Below are 24,268 nucleotides of genomic sequence, written 5' to 3' on the forward strand. Positions count from 1 at the left end.
CACAATTTTCAACTCTGTTCATACTTAATCAGTAACAGACTTAGAACAGCAGCACAGCACAGGCCTGTCGGCCCGTGATGTTGTGCTGATCTTTTACCCTAAACGTAAGGTCTATCTAACCTCCTCCCCTATCTTTTATACTATCATCCATATGCCTATCTAATAGCCGCTTAAATGCCCCAAATGAGGCCAACTTCACTACCCTCTCCGGCAATGCATTCCACGCCCCTACCACTCTGAGTAAAAAACCTACCTCTGACATCTCCCCTATATCTACCTCCACTCACTTTAAAACTGTGCGCCCTCATAGTATCTACCTCCACCTGAGGAAAAAGTCTCTGGCTGTCCGTTCTATCTATAACTCTGATCATTTTGTACATCCCTATCAAGTCACCTCTCATCCTTGTCATTCTAAAGAGAAAATCCCTAGCTGCCTCAACCTTTCCTCGTAAGACCTTCTCTCCATTCCAGGCAACACCCGGGTAAATCTCCTCTGTACCTTTTCCAATGCTTCCACGTCTTTCCTGTAATGAGGCTACCAGAACTGGACGCAATACCCCACATGTGGCTGAATTAGGGTTTGTACAGCTGGAGCATAACTTCTCAGCTCTTGAACTTAATCCTTTTATTAATGAAAGTAACACACCATACGCCTTCTTAACAACTTTATCCACCTGGGTGGCAGCTTTCAGTAAACTGTGAACATAAACCCTAAGATCCCTCTGCTCCTTCACACTGCCAAGAATCTTTCCATTAACCCTTTAGTCTGCTTTCAAGTTTGACCTTCCGAAATGAAGTGGAATTGTGAGTTGTATGCTGGTACGTTGAGTCCTTTGGGTTATCTCATGATATGAACACAGTTTATATGAAAACTGTAGCTGTCTTCCCGAGATTGCTATGAAAAAAATAAAATGAAACAGTTTTAAAAGTATCCTGTGATAAACTAATTGCAAGTTGTGACTCTAGTTACAATATGTTGATGTGTTTGTTTGAAATTTATCTTATGAAATTTATTATTAATTTGTTTCCAACAGCTTTCTGAATCTAGTTATTTTCCATAATGAATACCCACTGTCAAGTTTCACAGTTTGTGAAGATCGTGCTTAGTTGTACACTCTCATCTTTTAGCGATCACTGGGACCATTGAGGGCAATGTACCTAACTAGACTTTTGTTCCCTGCCCTGCTGCCTTTCAAATTGTCTCAAGGTCCAATTCCTCTTCATTTCTGTGAAGTGCATTGTGTTACAAATTGTATGACATTGTGTGATCTGCAGCATGCACACTGAAGATTTTTCATTTGCTTCCCACGATTAACGATCAAGAAAGTTGTAAACTCTGATAGAAAAGCAAATAACTGCAGAATCTGGAAATTTGAAGTAAAAACAGAAAATGCTGGAAATACTCTCTAAGTAGATTTTAAAGATGCTGCCAAATCGGTGAGTATTTACAGCAGCTTTTAGTTCTGTTACGAGCTCCCAAGAAACCTTTCAGAGATAATGGGAACTGCAGATGCTGGAGAATTTGAGATAAGGTGTGGAGCTGGATGAACACAGCAAGCCAAACAGCATCTTAGGAGCATGTGAAGAGAAAGCAGAGTTAAGGTTTTTGGACAATTGACCCTCCTCCAGAACTGACTGTACCGAAGACACGGTTGGTATATGTGATGAACATCTGATGGCCGAAGCGGGTAAAGAGGTATAAACATTAATTGGACATGGAGCCAGAGAGAGAGAGAGAACAGCAGTTGTGCCGACAAAGGAATGGGTAAATGTCAGCCTGGGAAAATGAACAGCTGCTAATGAGAAACTTTAATGGCTGTCATTGGGTGGCTGTTGTAGCAGCCTAGGTGATGACAAGGCTGTGGTTGCCATGGCGTAGTGGTGAGCACGTGGGTTTGTGACCGCTGGGATCTGAGTTCTAGTCCCGGGGCAGCCTATTTCCTGGTCACTTTAGTGCTCAGCCTGGGCAAGTCCCTTTTAACCACAAAGGCAAAAAAACTGTAATGGGAGTTATGTAGGGACCTCCTAACAGTGATCAGGACCAGGGGCACAAGATGCACCGAGAAATAAATAGGGCATGTCAGAAAGGGAAGGTCACAGTGATCATGGGGGACTTCAATATGCAGGTGGGTTGGGTGAATAACGTTGCTGGTGGATCCAAAGACAGAGAATTCATGAAATGTTTGCAGGATGGCTTTTTGGAACAGCTTGTGATGGAGCCCACAAGGGAGCAGGCTATTCTGGACTTAGTGCTATGTAATGAGCCAGACTTTATAAAAGATCTTAAAGTAAGGGAACACTTAGGAGGCAGTGATCATAATATGGTAGAGTTCAGTCTGCAGTTTGAAAGAGATAAGGCAAAATCGGATGTAGTGGTGTTACAGTTAAATAAAGGTAATGACAGGGGCATGAGAGAGGAATTGATGAAAATCGACTGGAAGCAGAGCCTAGCCGGGAAGATAGTGGAGCAACAATGGCAGTAGTTTCTGGGTGTAATTGAGGACACAGTACAGAGGTTCATCCCAAAGAAAAGAAAGATTATCCGGGGTGGGATTAGACAGCCATGGCTGACAAATGAAGTCAGGAAATATATCAAAGAAAAAGAGACAGCCTATAAAGTGGCCAAGAGCACTGGGAAATCAGAAGATTGGGAAGGCTACAAAAACAGAGGATAACAAAGAGAGCAATAAGGAAGGAGAAGATCAAATATGAAGGTAGGCTAGCTAGTAATATTAGAAATGATAGTAAAAGCTTCTTTCAATACATAAGAAACAAACGAGAGGCAAAAGTAGATATTGGGCCACTCCAAATTGATGCTGGAAGGCTAGTGATGGGAGATAAGGAAATAGCTGAAGACCTTAAGTACTTTGCATCAGTCTTCACTGTGGAAGACATGAGTAGTATGCCAACAATTAGGGAGAGTCAGGGGGCGGAGTTGAGTACGGTAGGTATTACAAAAGAGAAAGTGCTAGAAAAGCTAAAAGGCCTAAAAATTGATAAATCTCCTGGCCCCGATGGGCTACATCCTAGAGTTCTGAGGGAGGTGACTGAGGAAATAGTGGAGGCTTTGGTCGTGATCTTTCAAAAGTCACTGGAGTCAGGGAAAGTCCCTGATGATTGGAAAATTGCTGTTGTAACTCCCTTGTTTAAGAAAGGATCAAGGCAAAAGATGGAAAATTATAGGCCGATTAGCCTAACCTCGGTAGTTGGTAAAATTCTAGAATCCATTGTCAAGGATGAGATTTCTAAATTCCTGGAAGTGCTGGGTCAGATTAAAACAAGTCAGCATGGTTTTAGTAAGGGGAGGTTGTGCCTGACAAACCTGTTAGAATCCTTTGAAGAGGTAACAAGTATGTTAGACCAGGGAAACCCAGTAGATGTTATCTATCTAGACTTCCAAAAGGCCTTTGATACAGTGCCTCACGGGAGGCTGCTGGGCAAGGTGAGGGCCCATGGTGTTCGAGGTGAGCTACTGACTTGGATTGAGGATTGGCTGTCTGACAGAAGGCAGAGGGTTGGGATAAAAGGCTCTTTTTCGGAATGGCAACCAGTGACGAGTGGTGTCCTGCAGGGTTCAGTGATGGGGCCATAGCTGTTCACCTGATATATTAATGATCTGGATGAAGGGACTGGGGGCATTCTGGTGAAGTTTGCCGATGATACGAAGATAGGTGGACAGGCAGGTAGTGCTGAGGAGGTGGGGAAGCTACAGAAAGCTTTAGACTGTTTAGGAGAGTGGACCAGGAAATGGCTGATGAAATTCAATGTGAGTAAATGTGAGGTTTTGCACTTTGGAAAAAAGAATACAGGCATGGACTATTTTCTAAACGGTGAGAAAATTTGCAAATCAGAAGTGCAAAGGGATCTGGGAGTGTTGGCCCAGGATTCTCTAAAGGTTAACTTGCAGGTAGAGTCCGTAATTAAGAAAGCGAATGTAATGTTGTTGTTTATCTCAAGAGGGTTGGAATATAAAAGCAGGGATGTGCTTCTGAAGCTTTATAAGGCTCTAGTTAGGCCCCATTTAGAATACTGTGTCCAATTTTGGGCCCCACACCTCAGGAAGGACATACTAGCCCCGGAGTGTGTCCAGCGGCGATTCACAAGGATGATCCCTGGAATGGTAGGTTTAATGTATGCTGAACGGCTAAGGATCCTGGGATTGTACTCGTTAGAGTTTAGAAGGTTGTGGGGAGATCTAATAGAAACTTACAAGATAATGTATGGTTTAGAAGGGGTGGACACTAGGAAGTTGTTTCTGTTAGGCGGGGAGACTAGGACCCGTGGGCACAGCCTTAAAATTAGAGGGGGTAAATTTAAAACTGAAATGAGACGACATTTCTTCAGCCAGAGAGTGGCGGACTTGTGGAATTCATTGCCGCAGAGTGCAGTGGAGGCCGGGATGTTGGATGCCTTCAAGGCAGAGATCAACAAATTCTTGTTCTCAGAAGGAATCAAGAACTACGGGGAGAGTGCAGGGAAGTGGTGTTGAAATGCCCATCAGCCATGATTTAAATGGTGGAGTGACTTGATGGGCCAAATGGCCTTACTTCCACTCCTATGTCTTATGGTCTAAGGCTTGGTGTTGGTGTTGTGTTAAGGATGTGGGAGAAGATGCTCAGTCTGTGAAGTTATTTAACCCAATATTAAGTACAGAAGGATGCAGGGACTAAGTGGAAAATGAGATGTTGTTCTTCCAAATGGCAGTAAGGTTTGCTGGAGCATTGCAGCAAGTCTGAGACCGGAAGTTTTGGCCACAGGACTTGGTGGTGTGTTGAAGTTGCAGCGATAGGGAGTTCAGGTCATATTTGAGACAGAAAGTAGGTGTTCCGCAAAGCGGTTGCCCAGTCTGCATTTTGTTTGCCCATTGTGCCGCAGACTGCATTGTGAGCAGCATATTGAGGTGGGAGTGTGGCTGGCGTGGCTTCATATCTGCACATGTGCAGCAGCCCATCAAGTTATGTAACAGCCCTGTTGAGATTAATCAATGAAACTGACTGGTCTGGGCACTCAATGGCAGCCTGGGAGGCAGCCAGTGCTTCAGGATGTCGGTGAATGGGATCAGCCATATTCTACTCTGCATAGAGGCTCCCTTACTCCAACCTTTCCCATTAGCATGTCAGCTTACTCTGGTGGTTATTGCTGAGGATTCTATTTGTTAATTAAAGTTTTAGCAAGGTGTTTTGATCTGAAAACACAACTAATTTTCAATTCAATTTGTTGCCGATTAACATGAAGAGGAGTAGTTATTTGTACACTGGTACATTGTGTCCTGGAGTTATTTCATGATACGAATGCAGTGTATATGAAAACTGTAGCTGTTTTTCCTATGATTGCTGCGACAGAAACAAAATGAAACAGTTTTGAAAGTATCTAATGAAAAAATCTAAATTACAAGTGGTGACACTCGCTACAAGTACATTGACTTGTTTGTTTGAAATTTCTTTTGTGAAATTCAAAGTAATTCATTCATTAATTCATTTCCACCAGCTTTCTGAATCAAGTTACTTTCATAATTAATACCCAGTGTCAAGTTTCACAGTGTGTGATGATCGTACTATGACGTACCCTCGTCTTAAGCGATCGCTTGTGCAATTAAGGGTATTCTTTCTAAATAGACTTTTTTCCTCTGTCCTGCTGTCTTTCACATTGTCACAAAGTCCAATTCCGCTTGCATTTTATAATGTCTATTGTGCCATATGCAATATGTATGTTGGTTATTTTCATTTAAGAAAGTTGAAAACTGACAGAAAAGCAAACTACTGCACAGTCTGGAAATTTGAAGTAAAAACAGAAAATGTTGGAAATTCTCTCCAAGTAGATTTTAAAGATGCTGCCAGACAGGGTGAGTATTTTCAGTAGCCTTTTGTTCTATTATAAGCTCCCAAGAAATCTTCCAAGCCTCTTTCTTCATTTTGTGTGAGAGAGAGTACAGTTAAGGTTTTTGGTTAAATGACCCCTCTCCAGAACTGACTGAACCAAAGACAAGGTTGGTATATGTGATGAAAATGTGATAGTCAAAGTCAGGGTCAGGGAGTGGGGAGAGAGGTACAAACATTAACCGGAGATGGAGCCAGAGAGAGAAAGAGAGAGAGACAAACCACAGTTGGGCAAACAAAGGAATGGGTAAATGTCAGCCTGAAAGAATGAACAGCTGCTAATGAGGACCATCAGTGGGTGGTTGTAGTAGCAGCCTAGGTGATACCAAGACCTGGCGTTGGTTTTGGGTAAGGGCATGAGAGAAGATGCTCAGGCTGCAAAATTATTGAACCCAATATTGGGTACAGAAGGCTGCAGGGACTGAGTGGAAAATGAGATGCTGTTCTTCTAGATAACACTGAGCTTTGCTGGAGCACTGCAGCAGGTCTGAGACAGGGAGATGTTGACCGTGGAACATTGTGGTGCGTTGAAGTTGCAGGCAACAGGTAGCTCTGAGTCATATCTGAGACAGAAAGTAGGTGTTGTGCAAAATGGTTGCCCAGTCTGTATTTCGTATGCCCATTGTAGAAGAGACCACATTTTGAGCATGAAATTGAGGTGCGATTGGGGCTGGTAGGGCTCCATATCCATACATGTGCAGCAATGGATTCAGTTCAATAATGCTGGAAATACTGTCCAATCAGGTTATAAAGATGCTGCCAGATTGGGTGAGTATTTGCAGCAGCCTTTCATTCCATTATAAGCTCCCAAGAAACCTTTCAACCCCCCTTCTTAATTTTGTGGCGAGAAAGCAGAGTGAAAGTTTTCGATCAATTGTCTCTTCACCAGAACTGATTGTACTGAAGGCAAGGTTGGCAGATGTGATGAACGTTTGAATGTCAAAGTGGGAGTAGGGGGAGTGGAGAAAGATGTGTAGACATTAGTTGGAGATGGAGCCAGAGAGACACAACAACAATTGGGCAGACAAAGGAATGGGTAAACGTCAGCTTGGGATCTCAAGAAAAGCCACGTACTGCAGAATCTGGAAATTGGAAATAAAACAGAAAATCATGGAAATACTTTCCATGTATATATTAAAGGTGCTGCCACATCAGCTGAGTATTTGCAGTAGCTTTACCTTTTATTATAAACTCCCAGCAAACCTTTCAAACCTTACTTAATTGTATTCTGTTCTTGATACACCACCTGAAGTATGTGTAGCATTTTACATTTGCCGATCTTAAACTTTATCTGTACTTTTCTTGTTTCGATGCATAAGTGATCTGTGGTGCAGGGAAGGAGTCCCAGGTGGAGGCCAGGGAGGGGAAGCGACTGTCCTGACCCAAAACGTCATCTTTCCTGCTCCTCTGATACTACCTGGCCTGCTGTGTTCCTCCAGCTCCACGCTGTTTTATCTCTGGGAAAAAAACTTATCTTGGAGCAGTTGAGACCTGGTGCTTTGTGGACTAGAGGCCTAGATCGGAGCGGGAATAGTTGTTGTTCTTCGGTCTGGTGCAGGCAGTCAAACCACATGTGGAAGCCCCTGTGCTTAGCTACTGCAATGTAATGTTTATTTGTAATTTGTTTATATGACTACCTTTCATTTATATCAAATTTGTCACTTATTCTATGAATCATTGTAAAGTAATGCACTGCTTCTCTTTTTATTCCTCCTTTGTATTAAGATATGTTCTTGGATAATTGTACCTAAGATGGTGCCATAAGAGGCGATATTGCAAAACTTTTCACTGTTCTCCTGTATGTCTGTACTTGGGTACTTGTGACATTAAAAGACATTCTAATTCTATATTATCTCGGTAATTAAATTGAGACTAAACAACTGAGAAAGCAGTTGAAGAGAAAATATAGTAATTAACAGCAAAATTATATGCATGGCTGTAACTGTATAAATCTATTGTATCTTTCATGAAAAGAAGTGATGACACTGTACAGGAAGAGAGAAAATGTAGAGGTGATGAATAAGGAAATGACTAACAGGCTCGGTTTAAAGACAATGGGAAAGATACCCCATTGATAACCAGATAGCCAGAAGACGAGAATTAAAGAGAGAGACACCCTGCTAATCCCAACCTTGTTATTTACACTATGGTTCTTGCTATTTCCAATTTGGAATTCAGAAAGTAAAGCTTTCTTTGCTGAATTGTCTAATTAATTCTAATCAAGCTGCTTCCCATTGTAACATCTTCAGATGCCTCTAAAATAGCCAAACACGTTTCACAGTTCAAGAACAATTAGGGATGGGCAATAAAAGTTGGCCTTGCCAGTGATGCCTGATAAACATCAGAGAATAGAATATTGGTTAGACAGAGTCCAGGCCTATACTTTTCCAGTCAGATTTTTATTACTCTTCACATACAGTCAATTTGATTTTATTTGTTTATTGGCACATGTATATAAGTACAGTGAAAAGTTTTGTTTATGAGCAGTACAGGCAGATCATAGTAAGCAAGGACATACAAATCACAAGGTAAAAAAAATGTAGACAGAGGCATACAAGTTACATGGCACAGGGCATGCACTAGGTAAGATGAACAATAGCAAGATCAGCATTATTTAAAGTCAGAGAGTCTATTCATCAGCCTAATAATAGCCGGGAAGAAGCTGTCCCCGCATCTGCTGGTGCGTGTGTTCAGGCTTTTGTATCTTCTGCCGGGCAGAAGAGGTAGGAAAAGAATATTATTGGGGTGGGATGGGTCTTTGATGTTAACAGCCTTTCTGCAGCAACAAGCCGTGTAAATAGAATCCATGTTTCGGAGGTTGGCTTCCATAATGGTCTGGGCTGTGCACACAACCTGCTGTAGTTTCTTACAGTCCTTTGCTGAGCAGTTGCCATACCAGACCATTATGCACCCAGATAGCATGCTTTCGCTGGTGCATCTGTAGAGGCTGTGAGGGTCCTCACGGACATGCCAAATTTCCTGTGCTGCCTGAGGAAGAAGAGGTGGTGTTGTGCCTTCTTGACTGTCACGTCTACGTGGAAAGTCCAGGGCAGGTCGTTGATTATCGTCACTTTGAGTAATTTGATGCTCACCACCCTTTCAGCCTTAATTCCATTGACATAGATGGGGGCGTGTTCTCCTTCCTTCTTTCTGATGTCATTGATCAAATCTTCAGTTTTGCAGCTGTTGAGACAGAACTTGTTCTCATTGCACCACTTCACCAAGCCCTCTACTGCCTTTCTGAGCCAATTCTAAAACGACTGATTACTTGCTCCCCATATGACCGGTGAAATTCTTAACTAATTACCCTCGTATTACGTATACCTGTGCCTTTATTCTACTTGGCCTCACGCAGAGTGCCACTAGATAATAAACATGACTACATTCTAGGAAATAGTAGAAAATAAAACTAACTTCCAATAGGAATAACAATTGGGTAATAAAATGAGGCAGAAGGTGATTGGAGGCTTGGGTAGCTGTGTAGATGGGAGAATTAGGCACTTTCTCTTATACCTCAAATTCTTTCTATCACAACTGGGCTCCAAGCAGAACATTTACTTCAGGAGTCTGGTGTCAGTCGTATGAGTGACTTGTCCTGCCCAAAAGAGCTGGTTTTGACTGCTTAATGCTTAGATATTGGACATGTTGGCTTCGAAGAGTGTTCTGATTTTGCCATTTGATTTAGAGAATCTTGGAAAGGCACCACTGGCAATGTTTCTACAGTAGTTTGAAGTGCTTCTGTAAGTTCTCCAAGCCTCCAAAACATAGAGAAGCACAGAGATTACTGGTGCAAAGTAAACCATGGTTTCAATCTAGGCTTTGAGATCCCAATCCACAATTTTTCTTCTCTCTAATTGCCTGAAGGCTGAGCTGGCACATTGGTGATGATGATGAATTCCATTGGCTATGTTTGCCTTCACCTGTGGGAGGTTCCCAAGACATGGAAAATGGTCCACATGCTGTGGAATCTTGGTGTTCATTTTAAGGCATAATACATATATACAATATAAGACAGGTACGTATTTGTCAATCCACGTAGAATCTGTACTAAAAGCATTAAAAGACTGGTAAGACGTATCTCTCTTTTCCAAAAGTGAGCTTCTGAGAAGCAACTAACGTAAACGGCATTTGGATTCAGTAAGTTCATACTAGTGTTTATCCTGTGCATGCAGTAATGGCAATCCCATGTGCATTCCTTCTCCACACATCGCCTTTTCCCACCTTTCTTTCAAGTACCTAAGCTGTCTTAAAAGTTGACATAGCTGTTGATTTTAACTCCCTTCTACCCAATGAGCATGGTACAAGAGATAGACATAAGATTGCCTGAAGGTGGACCAGAGGGAGAGAGAAAGACAGTTGAGCAGACAAAAGATTGATATCAGTAATAAGAGGTAACAAAGTGTGGAGCTGGATGAACACAGCAGGCCAAGCAGCATCTTAGGAGCACAAAAGCTGACGTTTCAGGCCTAGACCCTTCATCGCCCTTTTTCTCTGAAGGGTCTAGGCCCAAAATGTCAGCTTCTGTGCTCCTAAGATGCTGCTTGGCCTGCTGTGTTCTCCAGCTCCATACTTTTTTGTCTCGGATTCTCCAGCATCTGCAGTTTGCATTATCATTGATATCAGTAAGCCAGGGAGAAAGACAAACTGCTAATAGGAACCATTAGTAGCTGGGAATGGGTTGGCTGTGCTGAAAACAGCCCATGTGATGACAAACCCTGGGGTGTGGGGATGGATGAAGTACAAGGAAGAAGGTGCTCAGGCCCTAAAATTATTGAGTTCTATATTGTGGCCTGAAGGCAGCAAGTTGAAAATGAGATGCCTTGATGGAACACAGTATCAGACCCACACAGAAATGTTGCCATGTGAACATGGTAGTGCGTTGAAGTGGCAGGCAACTGAAGCTAGGAGTCATTTTTGTGGACAAAACATAGATGTTTTGCAAAGTGAACATCCAGTTTACATTTGTCTCTGCAATGTACAGGGCAGCATATTGTGAACATCATCAGCAGGCTTTCTTTCTCCCTGGCTTACCATTATTAGTCCATTTGTCCAGTCAACTGTCTTTCATTTCTTTCGGGCTCCATTCCCACCTATTGCTTATTCCTTTTTAAGCCTGTCTCTAGCCCCAGTTTTCAATGTGTATATAAGCTATTCCTAGTTACTATCTGTTTTGAAGAAGAAATGTTAACTCTGCTTTCTCTCCACAAATGCTACCAGACATACTGGGTTCTTCCAACAGCTTCTGTTTTTGTTTCAGATTTCCAGCGTCTGAAATTGTTTGTTTTATTCCAGATGATCTGGGCTAATTTACAGGCCAGAGGTAAGATCAATCCCACCTGTTAACTGTGCTTGCAACATGTAAATAATTTCAGCATCAGGTGGTTTGTATCCACAGTTCAGTCTAACCTATATTTCTGTGACGGTATGCATACACTAAGTGTACGTAATTAAAAACCAGACCGAAAGAAGAATTTGAATGAGTGGCTGATTTCAAAATGAAAGAATAAGGGATCAGAGGGATATTTTAATATATTGAGATGAGGCAAGGTTGGAAGAAGCTTATGTAATACATTGACATCAACCGATACCATTGGACTGAATGGGCTGTGACTCTGCTGACAGATTCTATGTCATGAACACACCTCTTTTTAATGACATTGGTGTCAGTCCAGACTTCTGTTATGATTGAGAGGGCCCAGGCTAATTTGAAAATTGTTGCTTGATGACATCACTCGTGTCAAAACATTATTTTTATGATGGCCCACATTGAGATTTCTATGTGGGCAAACCTGTCAGTTGAGACTGCTGGTGAGAAACCTGGCAGAATGTAGCAGTGTACCCCAAAGAGATTGAAGTTAAGTGATAGTTTTTATTCCAGTTGGAGTTGAGAAAACAGGGAAATGTTGACCTCTCTCTTGCTCTTGGTCCTCCCTTTTCCCTCTCCAACACCAGTGTCTGCTTGGGATTAGTGTGTATCCCTATCTTAAACACTGGAGCTCTTCATACTGGTCTCACCTGTGATAGGGTCAGGGTAAGTCCACTCACTCAGCTCTTCGGCGGATGGTTCATGCTCCCAATTCCACTCATCAACCTTTATCTCATTCTAACATCAGATTTTAAATCTTAAAGTGTAGCTTGAGAATTAAATTTAGCTAGGGCTTGCCTCTTTCATATTGCAATACATTCTACAGTTTGGCTATCTCAAGCAATAAATCTACCTCCCCAAGGTCTCTACTTCAATCATTATTAATAAACAACAACACATGAAGAATCTAACAGCAAAGTTATGCATTTGCATTATTTAACATGTCAGAGAGATGAATTGAAGAATTGTAAGTCAAATAAATTTGTCTAACCTTCCATTAAAGACTTACAGCATTGCACTTTTCTTTCAGGATTATCAATTTGTCATTTGTCCCAAACTGACTCAGACCCTTTGAGACTTTTAGACTACTTCTCAGCTTCTTTGAGAGTTATTTTCCTTAAGAGCCTGCCTCTCATTTGAATAACGTTGCAAAACAGTTGAGTTTTTGAAGAGAGGGAGGATGATGTCAACATGAAATGACTTAATGAGGCAGTTCCAGTGAGCTGGGTGAGAATGACAGCACCAAAGCTGCTGTGAACTTTCGCTGAAATCCAAGTGACTGATTCTTGCTCTCAGCATTTTAATGCATTCGTAAAAAGTGCTGGTAATTGATTAGAAGTCTATTCCTGATGGTTAGAATATGACATTTGCCCAATGCAGTTTACGAAAGCTTTGAAATCACACATCGAGGAGATAATAAGATTTTGTAAATATCAAAAAATTGTGATTTATAAATTAGAGGTTAATAACTAGCAAAGAAATTGATTTACATGATCATTTATGATAGTGAACTTGTTGTATCTTCCTGCTTAGTAACAGTTGCCATAACAACTGTTTCTCAGAGATGTTCCCCCTTAATGGGATCAGGTGTTCTTTTGGTATTCTATCAATTGCAGTGATAATCTAGATTTAATTGGAAATTTAAAAACTTTTGTGGAACATGTGCTGACATTTTAAATGCTGTTGTGTTGCAAAGATATATTAACCTTTAATGTTAATACTTCTCTGACATGTCAAATTAGGCATTGGGTGAAGGAATGTAAATAAAACAGTCATATACTATGACATGGGATTAAATTTTCAGGCAATATCTAGGTGTATCTTGTTTAAAAATATACCATTTCTCATCAGTATCTAGTGACTCCCTGCTGTTAGATACATTAATGTGATTTTTTTTTTGTTAAGATAATAAAATGTGAGGCTGGATGAACACAGCAGGCCCCAGCAGCATCTCAGGAGCACAAAAGCTGACGTTTCGGGCCTAGACCCTTCATCAGAGAGGTTAAGATAGCTTTGAAATCTCATTATTGGCACCAGGAAAATTTAAATTCAATTAATTGAATAAGTCTGGAGTGACAATCTAGTGCTGCTAATGGTCACCATGACATTACTGGATGGTTGCAGAACGATGTCATTAGGGAAAGAATACGACTGTCTCTACTCAGTCAGGCCTGCAGGTGACTCCAGACTCATAGTAATGTAGCTGATTGTTAACTGCCGTCTAAAGTGGCTGAGAAAGCCATTCATCTGTATTCAAGAAAGTAGACCTGTACTACCTTCAAGCATAATTGGGGTAGACAACAGATGCCGAATCCTGTAAACAAATGAGAGGAGGTTAAAAAAAAGCCACAATTGACCAGCTTTGATAATACTTCAGTCTTTATACTCTTAGGTTTTAGCAAAGAGCTGTAGCTTGGGTTGTGGATGAGTTGGTTGACTTGCTGTCCAAGCTGGCTTGTTTTCAATCACCACGCTAGGTAAGACCATAAGACATAGGAGTGGAAGTAAGGCCATTTGGCCCATCAAGTCCACTCCGCCATTTAAATCAAGGCTGATGGGCATTTCAACACCACTTCCCTGCACTCTCCCCGTAGCCCTTGATTCCTTCTGAGAACAAGAATTTGTCGATCTCTGTCTTGAAGGCATCCAACATCCCGGCCTCCACTGCACTCCGTGGCAGTGAATTCCACACGCCCACCACTCTCTGGCTGAAGAAATGTTGTCTCATTTCAGTGTCATTTCTGGCTTTGTTCTGGATGGGTTTGCATATGGGGTCCATTTCTATATGTTTGTTGTTTGCATTATGGGTTGAGAACCATGATTCCAGGAATTCCCGTGTGTGTCTATGTTTATATGAGCATGGTGGTGAAATGCCTGAACGAAAACCAGCCAGCTCGGCGAGCATGTCAACAACTTCAGTATTTATACTCAAATACAAATAAAATAGAAAACACGAGAGAAACTCAACAGGGCTGGTGACATATGGGGAGAAAGAAACAAAATTAATGTTTTGAGTCTAGAATGAGTTGCTTTCAGAAGAGGGTTTAGAAGAGTTCCGAAGTCATATCGAACTTGAAATATCAACTCCGCTTCTCTCTTCTACAGGTGCTGCCAGACTTGCTGATTTTTTTCCAACATTTTCTTTTTTTTTGTTTTAGATTGCTAGCCTTTATGGTAGAAATAGCCATTTACTTGGAAACTAAAGGAACCAAGTGATAGGGGAATTGGGGCAAGTGGAATTGAGGTCAAAGATCAGCTATGATCTTACGGAATGGTGAATCAAATTCTAGGCACTGCATGACCTATTCCTGCTCCTACCTTTTACGTTTTTACATTCAAAACAATTTTCAACAGATTTTGGGGTAATAAAGGAAGTTGTGCAGGAAGCTTTTGTTGAGGCAGAAAAACCAACTGTGATATTAATTAATAGTACAGAAGACTTCAGTAGCTGAATGGTTCTCTCCTGCTCCTACTTCATATGTTTTAACAGGTCAAAAAAGTTGAGAAACAGGAAAAAAATGAGGTGGGGAGCTGAAGGAATGGTAGAATCAGGGCATTACGCTAAAAAGGATATAGTACTTATTTAATTTTATGCTCATTCTGTCTTTTAGAATTCCCACAATAGTGTATCCTTGTTGAATCCTATGAGTCAGAGTTCCTTGAACTTGAATACCAATAATTCCTGGCTGTAACATACCAGAGGTAAGAAACCCAACATTGAGCAATTTCCAAAGAAATATTGTGACTCACATCTAATTTGGCAGCTTTCCAGCAGAAAAAAATGCATAAAAACTAAAAAACAAAATTTTGTGTGCCGATTTACACACAATGAAACTTTCTTTTAAGTTCTGTTTTCTTTCTCTTCCCCTGAAGGTACTAATTCAAGTTAAGATTTAATGCATAGACTTATAGTGTCATAGAATTCAAGCCATTGTGTCAATTCAACTCTTTGCAAGAACAATTTACTAACCCCCATAGTCCTTCAATCAATTTCTCATCAGGTGCTTGTCAAATTCCCTTTAAAGGTCACACTCAAGCAGTGCTTCCCAACTGTATGAGATTCACTCTGCTTAAAGATTTTCTTCACGTCACCTTTAGACCTGTAAATTAAGGCTGTAGCTTCTAGTTTTTAACCGTTTGATGAATGGAAACAACGTCTTTCTATCTACTCTATCCAGACCTTTTCAACATTTGAAAAACCTGTGAAAAGACTCTGCTCGTCCTTCTCCGAAGAAAATACATAAATGTAACTTTTATTTTCATGTGCAGGTCATGATGATAGGGCAAGCTGCAAATGTGTTTAATAAGGTCTGCAGGATCCTAAACTTTATGAACAGGGGCTGAGGGTACAAATGCCAGAAAAGTTATGATGAGCATTGATATAAAACTTGGCCCGGTTCTTTTTGCTAAATTTGTTGGATATAGTCAGGGCTCTAGTTGTCAGGCACTATCTACAATTAGCAATTTTCATCTGTAGGCGAGCTGTATAAGCTAAATTATAAAGCAGAATCTCCAAAGTAATAATCTCTGGATTACTACCTGAACCATGGTCAAACTGGCATGGGGGTAAATAAAGGCAATGAGTTAAATGCATGGCTGACAGAGTGGTAAGTGGAATGGATTTCAGTTCATGGACACTGACACTAGTACTGGGGTAGAAAGGACCTGTTCTGGTGGGACAGTGTTCACTTGAACTGGCTGGAACCAGAGTTCGGGTCCTATCAAATAACTAGGGCTGTAGAGGGAGAGAGACATGTCCATCATGGGCCTCCTGCAGTGCCACAATGATGCCACCTGAAGGTTGCAGGAACAGCAACTCATATTCTGCTTGGGAACCCTGCAGCCCAATGGTATCAATGTGGACTTCACAAGCTTCAAAATTTCCCCTTCCCCTACTGCATCCCAAAACCAGCCCAGCCTGTCTCTGCTTCCCTAACCTGTTCATCCTCTCACCCATCCCTTCCTCCCACCTCAAGCCGCACCTCCATTTCCTACCTACCACCTCATCCCGCCTCCTTGACCTGTCCATCTTCTCTGGACTGACCTATCCCCTCCCTACCTCCCCACCCATACTGTCCTCTCTACCTATCTTGTTTTCTGTCCATCTTTGGTCCGCCTCCCCCTCTCTCCCTATTTATTCCAGTTCCCTCTCCCCAGCCCCCTCTCTAGGCCCGAAACGTCAGCTTTTGTGCTCCTGAGATGCTGCTTGGCCTGCTGTGTTCATCCAGCTCCACACTTTGTTAACTAGGGTTGTAGAGATGGTTTTAAACTAATTGGGGTTGGTGGAGTTGGGAAAGGGGGATGTAAACTTACAAAGCAAAATGATATGACAGCATTACAGGAACAAATTGGATAATGATTCCCAGAATGGACTGAGTGCTCGGCCTCCATATTTAGCTCTGTGGGTGTACCTACACCATGGAGGACTGCAGCAGTTCAAGAAGGCAGCTCATCAGCACCTTCTCAATGGCAGTTAGGTATAGACAATGAATTCTGGTGGATTAAGAGAAGCCCACATCCCTTGAATGAATTAAACTAATTAGTCTTTCTCTTTCTATGAAGGAGAAATTACTTTGCACAGAGTCATGAATCTGTAGAATTCATGACCAGTATACAGTGGATGCTGGGACTTTGAGAAAATTTAAAGAGGAGATAGACAGATTTTTTAATTAGTGGTGGGTTGAAGCGTTATGGGGAGCAGGCAGAAAAGTGGAGTTAAGGCTGATCATATGTGTAGAACAGCAGAGAGAGCATTGATCAGAATAACAAGGAGAAAACGATGCTGCTGAAGTGGGCTATAGGCTGCTTAGCAGTAGATATATGGTAAGACAGTGAAAACAACAGGAGATAATGAAGGCGTGTTTAAAAAAAAAATGTAGTGCATTATTCATGGGATACCTTAATCTTCGTGTAGATTGGGAAAGCAAGCTTGGCACAGGTGATTGACCCTAGCAAAATTCTGCCAGTAGTATTAAAGACTTCTGCTCCAGAGTTTGTTGCTGTTCTAGTACAGATATAACACTGGCACGAATCAACAATTTGGAAAAGTGCTCAAGTGTGTCCTGTATAAAAAAAGTGGACACGTTCAACCCAGTCAATCACTGATCACATCAATCTACTCTCACTCTCAGTAAAATAATAGAAGTTGTCATTGACAGTGCTATTAAGGAGCAACCACTCACCAGTAACCTGCTCAGTGATGCCCAGTTTGAGTTGCACCAGAATCACTCACCGCCTCATTACAGCCTTGTTTAAATTTATACTAAAGAGCTGAATTCCAGAGGTGAAGGAAGAGTACAGCCCTTGACATCAAAGCCACATTTGGCTCAGTGTGGCATCATCGAGCCCTAGCAGAACTGGAGTCAATGGGAATCAGGGAGAAATCACTTTGCTGATTGGAGTCATATCTGGCACAAAAGCAGATGGTTGTGGTTAATGCAGGTTAGCCATCTCAGCTCCAGGATCATCTTTAGCAATTTCACGAATGACCTCCCCTCTATTATAAGGTCAGAGGCAGAGATGTTCACTGATGGTTGCACAATGTTCAGCACCATTCTGGACTCCTCAGGTGCTAAAGCAGTTCCACGTCCAAATGCAACAAGCACTGGACAATATCCATGTTGGTGCTGAAAATTGTTAAGTAACATTCATGGCACGCAGATGTCAGGCAATGACCACCTCCAATAAGACACAATCAAACTAGTGCCTGTTGGTTTGCAGTGGTGTTACAACCATTGAATCCCCCATTGTCAATACCCTGGAGGTTACCATTGTCAAGAAACTCAACTGGACTTGCAATATAAATACAGTATCTACAAAAGCAGGTCAAATGCTAGGAATACTGTGGTGAGTAGTTCACGTCCAGATTCCCCAAAGCTAGTCACCATCGACAAAGCTTAAGTCAGGACTGTGATCGAAAACTCCCCACTTGCCTAGATGAGTACAGCTTCAACAACACTCAAGAATGCAGGAGAAAGCGGCCTGTTTGATTGGCATTATATCCATAAGTGTCCATTCCCTCCACCACTGACACTCAGTAGCAGTGTGTGTACAATCCACAAGATGCACTGCAGAAATTTACTAAAAATCCTTAGACAGCACATCCCAACCCACGACTACTTTCATCTGGAAGGACAAGGGCAACAGACACATGGGAACACCATCACCTTCAAGCTCCCCTGATGCCACTCACCATTCTGACTTGGAAATGTATAACTACTGGGTCAAAATCCTAGAATTCCCTCCCTAATGGCATTGTGGGCCTACCTACAGCATCTGGTCTGCAGCAGTTCAAGAAGGCAACTCACCATTACCTTCTCAAGGGCAATGTGGTTTAGCCAGCAAAGCCCACATCCCATGAGAGAACTTAAAAAAAAAAATCAGTAACTGCTGAAACACAGACACTGTTTATTACATCTCAGAGCACAGGTATATAAGAACAGGAGGAAGCCATAGCCTCTTAAGACTGTTCTATATTTACTTGGTTTCCTATTCCTTGATACCTTATCCAATAAAAATCGAACAATCTCAGAATTGAATCAATCAATTAATACTAGCTGTAATACCTTTCCGATGGTGAAATTCCAGATTTCCACTCCCCTTTTGTATTTGTTGGCATTATCTCTGGATGGCCTAGATTTAGTTTAAAGCTTCTGGTTCCTTGCAATGGAATTCTACCAACAGAGGTAAGGTCTTACCTCCAAATTCTGTGTCAACTCCTTTAATTATCTAAAAAGCTTCAATTAGATCACCTCTTAATCGCGTGTGTTCAAGAGAACAAAAACCTACTCTTTGCAATCACTTCTCATAATCTAACACTTTCAGTTCTGGGCTTATTCTGGTGAATCTTGATTGCAATCCTTTCAAAAATCTTCTCCTTTCTGAGGTATGGTGCCCAGAACTGAGAACTATACTTTTAATGACATCAGATAATTCTTACCTTAGGGGGTAAAGGTGGTTGTTGCTGCATATAACCTGGAATAGGAGAACGAGAAGGGGGTTGAACTGGAGTGGAGTCTGACAAGACAGTCTCTTTGCTTGGTTTTTTGGGTGGCCGAGGTGGTGGGCACAGATTTGGAGAAGAACATTTCCGTAGATTGTAGTACATGAAATCAGTCAACTCTTCCACTGAGGTTGCATTTTTAAAGTTACAGTCCTCCATAGGAAAGTCTTCTAGATGACAGACTGTCATGGTTATCCATTCAACTGGAATAGAGAAGCACTCAGAAGGCTGTTCATGAAAACTGACAACCAAACTAGGTACCATAATTATTTCCTCTAGCTTGATTGCTGGGAAGGCTGTTAAGATATCACTTGGTAAAGTAGGATCTTTTGATGTGACTTTTACTTGAAAAGGTAGCTTGAATTTATCACATATTTCTGAGATTTTGTATCTCTTGGTGTCATGGAGTTCTTCCACAAAATGACCCTCCAGGTATAAAGGAAGCATCAGAGTCTCGTCCTCATCCTCATCCTCATCTTCTGTGATCTTGTTGCACATGAGCATGTCCACATTTTGAATTACACCATCAAAGCTCAGTTGTGTAGTGGTCCTAAACATAGTGACCAAGCGGTCACCCATGCATAAAGAAGATAATCCATCTTCATTCCACATACAGTCTTTTGTAACCACAACATTCAAAGGACTCTGTTGGCTGATGGCATTGCAAAGATCAAACACAGTCACAAACTCTCTAGGCCGCCTTCTGAACATTCCCTTGTAGTTTATAGAGATTAGGAAATGCCGGTTCACCTTGTTGAGCATGGATGTTGCCAGGACGTGCTTCAGCAACTGCTTCTTATAAATTTTCAAAATTCTACCCTTTCTCAGTGAGTGAAACCATTCACCCTTAAAGGGGGGCTGCTGTTCCGGGGCATCCAGAATTTTGACGAAGATTGGAAATTGATCGTATGGCTGGTTTATAATATCAGACAATGACAATGGTTTGATGAACGTGATATCTTTTTGCTCCTCTGTTACATCCCTCACATCAACTTCCAAAGTTGAAGGTATTTTCACAATCTCTTTTCTGTCTGCAGGAAGAGTTGATAGCAATTTTAATAAGCATGCTTTCAGACGTTACATAGACAAACCTCTTTGGCATTATTCACAACATGAGATATTTTTTATCAAGTAACCTGTAATAAAAATCTCATTATTATCTTATTTTGCCTGCACCCCTATTCCCTTTGTCATTTAATCCATCTCGCCTTCTGCCAAAACTTAGATTTTACCTTTGTCCTTTCCTCTCCACCCCACTGCTTTTCCCTACCTCTAATACTTCCTTAAAGCTGGTAACATATCCATGTTTTTTCAGCTCTGATGGCAGTTGTCTATCTGAAACATAGCCTCTACTTCTGTCTCCATAGAAACAGCCTGAACTGTTAAATATACAGTTGATAATACTGATACAGCCACGTCAGTTTTTATTTCAGATTTAAGATGGAAAAGGTCATGGGTTTTGAAGGCACTATAGAAGAAATTAGTGTTGATGAGTTACTGCAGTGCATTTTTTAAGTGATATATGCCTCTTCCACTGTGCACTGGTGTGGAGAGTGAGTGTTTAAAGGGGACAGGATGTGATCAAGCAGGCTGCTTTGTCTTGGATGGTGTTGAGCTCCTTGAATATTAGATCATAGAACATTACAGCACAGTACAGGCCCTTCGGCCCTCGATGTTGTGCCGACCTATCGTACCGATCTCAAGCCCAACTAACCTACACTATTCCATGTACGTCCATATGCTTGTCCAATGACGACTTAAATATACTTAAAGTTGGCTAATCTACTACCGCTGCAGGCAAAGCGTTCCATTCCCTTACTACTCTGAGTAAAGAAACTACCTCTGACATCTGTCCTATATCTTTCACCCCTCAATTTAAAGCTATGCCCCCTCGTGCTCGTCATCACCATCCTAGGAAAAAGGCTCTCCCTATCCACCCTATCTAACCCTCTGATTATTTTATATGTCTCAATTAAGTAATATTGTTGGAGCTGTACTCATTGAAGCAAATGGAGAGTATTCCATTGCCGTTGTAAATAGTGGATAGTCTTTGGTGACTCAAGAAGTGGGTTACTTAGCACAGAATTTCCAGACTTTGAACTGCTCTTGTAGTATTTATTTGGTTGGACCAGTTAAAATGCTGAGCATTGGTAAACCGAAGGATGCTGATAGTGGAGGATTCAGCAATGACAGTGCCATTGTATATCTTTTATCCAATAATATGTATTCACTGTAGCATAAAATAACACCGCAGTCATTTGTGAACACCAATGCTTGAGAAACATTAATGAGATGTGTGACCAATTCATCTGATTTTTAATAACATCAGTTGAGGGTTATATTTTGGCCATTGGTACATTAGGACAACATCCCTGCTTTTCAAATAGTTTTAGGGTTTATTTGCATCTCCAGCAATTCAGCAATCTATAAATGCACACCAAGTGTGAATAAAGATTACCATCTGGGGCCTCTGTTTCCGGACCCCAAAACATCAACTTTCCTGCTCCTCTGAAGCTGCCTGGCCTGCTGTGTTTGTCCATCTCCACGCTGTGTTATCTCTGAATACTGTTCAAGATCATTTCAGAGGGTTGTTAAAAATCAGCTACATATGGATCTGGAAGTATCTGTAAATCATTTCTGTAAGACAGCAGGATGGTTTGGTGGGGTTTCAGTGCAATCTGACAATATCATGGTCACTGCTACTGATTCCATGTTTTTATTTCATAGTTTAATTAATTAAATTGTAATCCCTCAGTTGCCTTCATGGGATTTGAATTTATAAATCCAGAACATCAGTCCCAGTCTATGAATGATAAATTCATTGTAAGCGTTAATGTTTAAAGAGATTTGATTATGCTCATATAATGAATGCAGAAAATCAACTGATAGGTGCAGCAAGCAAATAGGATTTTGGCCTTTATTGTAAAGGGGCTAGAGTGCAGGAATAAAGATGTCTTGGTAAAATGTACAGCAGTATGGTGAATGGCTTTGGTCTTGACATTTAGGAGAGCATGTATCTATAATGGGTGTCTGTTCCCTGCATGACAAATTTGTTTGATCATAAGTAAATTGAGGCTATATTGTATGGTCTTTAGAAGAATGAGAGGCAATATTGTTGAGAAATACAAGGGGCTTGAAAGGATAGACATTAAAGATTGTTTCTGTTCAATCGTGACGAGGTAAGCCAGGTGGTCCTCATAGAATATCATTCCTTGACTAGGGCTGCTATCTGGTCCAATCAGGGATCCCTGACTGACAGATATAAATGGGAGCATCAGCGATTCTGCTCATTATGAAAGCTGGCTCTGAGGAAGCTGGACCAGCATCAAATACTATGTATGAGTAAATAAAGGATGACATGGTGATGGGATGCACGACCAGTGGTGCCACCAAAGGAGGGGTCTGTTCTGGTTTTAAACTTTCTGCATAACTTTCCATTATTGCTGAAATATCAGACTGTGGATGTAAAAAGATATGGTCCTGACAAAACTAAAACAGCGAGTTGTGATGGGAAAACAAAAAGGCCATCACAACCAAGATATTGGCTGAACTCCACCAGGGTCATCCAGGGGTCTCCTACATGGAGATGTTGATGAGAAATTATGTCCGGTGGTCAGAAGCGGACGCTGACCTAGCCACATTGGTGGGACAGTGCCCAGAGTGTAAACGAGGGCAAAAATTGCCACCAGCATCTCAAAGATTTTAGGGGATGGCTGGGTAAATGCTGGACTCAGTTACCTGTTGCCAATGCTGGTCCTTTCATAGGCTCTTTGTTTTTAGTTATTATGGCTGTCCATTCAAAGTGGTTGGCTATACATAGAATTCATTCATCAGACATAGGGACAATGATTGAAAAATTATGCGCACCTTTTGTGATACATGGACTTCTAAAGGTTTTGATCACAGACAACGGGCCATCATTTATCAGCAGAGAATTGAGTATTTCCTAAAGTTGAATGGCATTTGGCATATAAGAACAGCTCCATACCATCCATCTTCCAATGCTTTGGAAAGAGCAATCCAAACTTTGAAGGCAGTCTTAAAGAAACAGCCTACAGCTTCACTAGATACCAAACTGCCCTGGTTCCTGTTTGATTATAGGATCACCCCTCACACAACTACAGGGGCATCTCCAGCAGAGTTGCTATTGGAGAGAAGGCTCTGCGCTTTGTTGAATCTGATCTTCCCAGTCCTGAAAGAGAGGTTGAAACAGCATCAAGAACACCAATGCCTGGCACAAAACTTCTCTAAGCGAGAGAGGCACTTTACTTCCACAGACACAGTATGGGTAAGAGGCATGGTTGATATGAGGATAGGTTCTGAAACGTATAAAGTTCAGGTAGGAGAAACGGTCCTGAACAAGCACATGGACCACATGAGAGCTGTGACATTGCAAATGGGGCAAGAGCAAAACATGCCTGGCCACTTGGAACATCCAGCAAGGCTGTCAGAACCCATGGGTTCTCCCCATCCACCTAATGTTGAAGAAACCTCTGAAGATGAGATGGACATGGTAGATGTCAGAGCCTCAATGTCATTTATGCCTGAAGGAAAAGAAGATTTTCAGCCAAGACACTCTGGGTTCAAGAGGCGGGCTATGGTCTGATTATGCATCACCAGTATCTGAGACAGAGTTGGTAGAACCAGATGTGGTGCGAAAATGCGGAGAAGCTACCAGAAGAAGAATGGATCTACATTCCAGGAATTAGAGGGAGAGGGATGTAGTGATCAGAACGAGATCAGCCAGATGGATATCGTCAAGTACGAGTTCCTAAATTAGGGTTGTTAATCTGGTCCAATCAGGGAGTCCTGGCTGAGAGATATAAGCAGGAGTGTCAGAGGTTCTGTAGGAACTGGCTCTGAACTAACTGGACCAGTGTCAAGTACTATACACATGTAAATAAAGGGTTACTTAAAGATGATACACCGACCTCTGTGGAGTGACTTTAGTTTCCACTAGCTTAGGGAAGTTAAAGCATCAAACGAAGCAAAATTATTTATATCATAGGGTTGAACATCTATCGA

The 24,268-nt window shown here is 41.5% G+C and overlaps 1 protein-coding gene and 1 long non-coding RNA gene across 4 annotated transcripts in view; one reads left to right on the plus strand and one right to left on the minus strand.

The window, feature by feature from the left end:
- themis2 (thymocyte selection associated family member 2) overlaps positions 1–24,268 on the minus strand; it is a 109,911-nt gene that overhangs the window by 19,945 nt on the left and 65,698 nt on the right. Inside the window, exons 4-5 of one of the 3 annotated variants that reach the window (XM_048557874.2) lie at positions 19,181–20,274; positions 8,319–9,059 (exon numbers count right to left, since the gene is read on the minus strand). In XM_048557874.2, the coding sequence (XP_048413831.1) occupies positions 9,048–9,059; positions 19,181–20,274 (1,106 nt within the window). In that variant the 3' untranslated portion in view covers positions 8,319–9,047. Of the gene's footprint in view, positions 1–8,318; positions 9,060–13,246; positions 13,556–19,180; positions 20,275–24,268 lie in introns of those variants that run through there. The other 2 variants (XM_048557872.2, XM_048557871.2) reach the window with 2 other exon arrangements.
- Positions 11,114–24,268, plus strand: part of LOC132210932 (uncharacterized) — a 30,256-nt gene continuing 17,101 nt past the window's right edge. The window contains exons 1-2 of the long non-coding RNA XR_009447187.1: positions 11,114–11,196; positions 14,853–14,943. This is a non-coding gene — a long non-coding RNA (uncharacterized LOC132210932). The remainder of the gene's footprint in view (positions 11,197–14,852; positions 14,944–24,268) is intronic.

The sequence above is a fragment of the Stegostoma tigrinum genome, chromosome 24 (genome assembly GCF_030684315.1).
Source record: "Stegostoma tigrinum isolate sSteTig4 chromosome 24, sSteTig4.hap1, whole genome shotgun sequence".
NCBI lineage: Eukaryota > Metazoa > Chordata > Chondrichthyes > Orectolobiformes > Stegostomatidae > Stegostoma > Stegostoma tigrinum.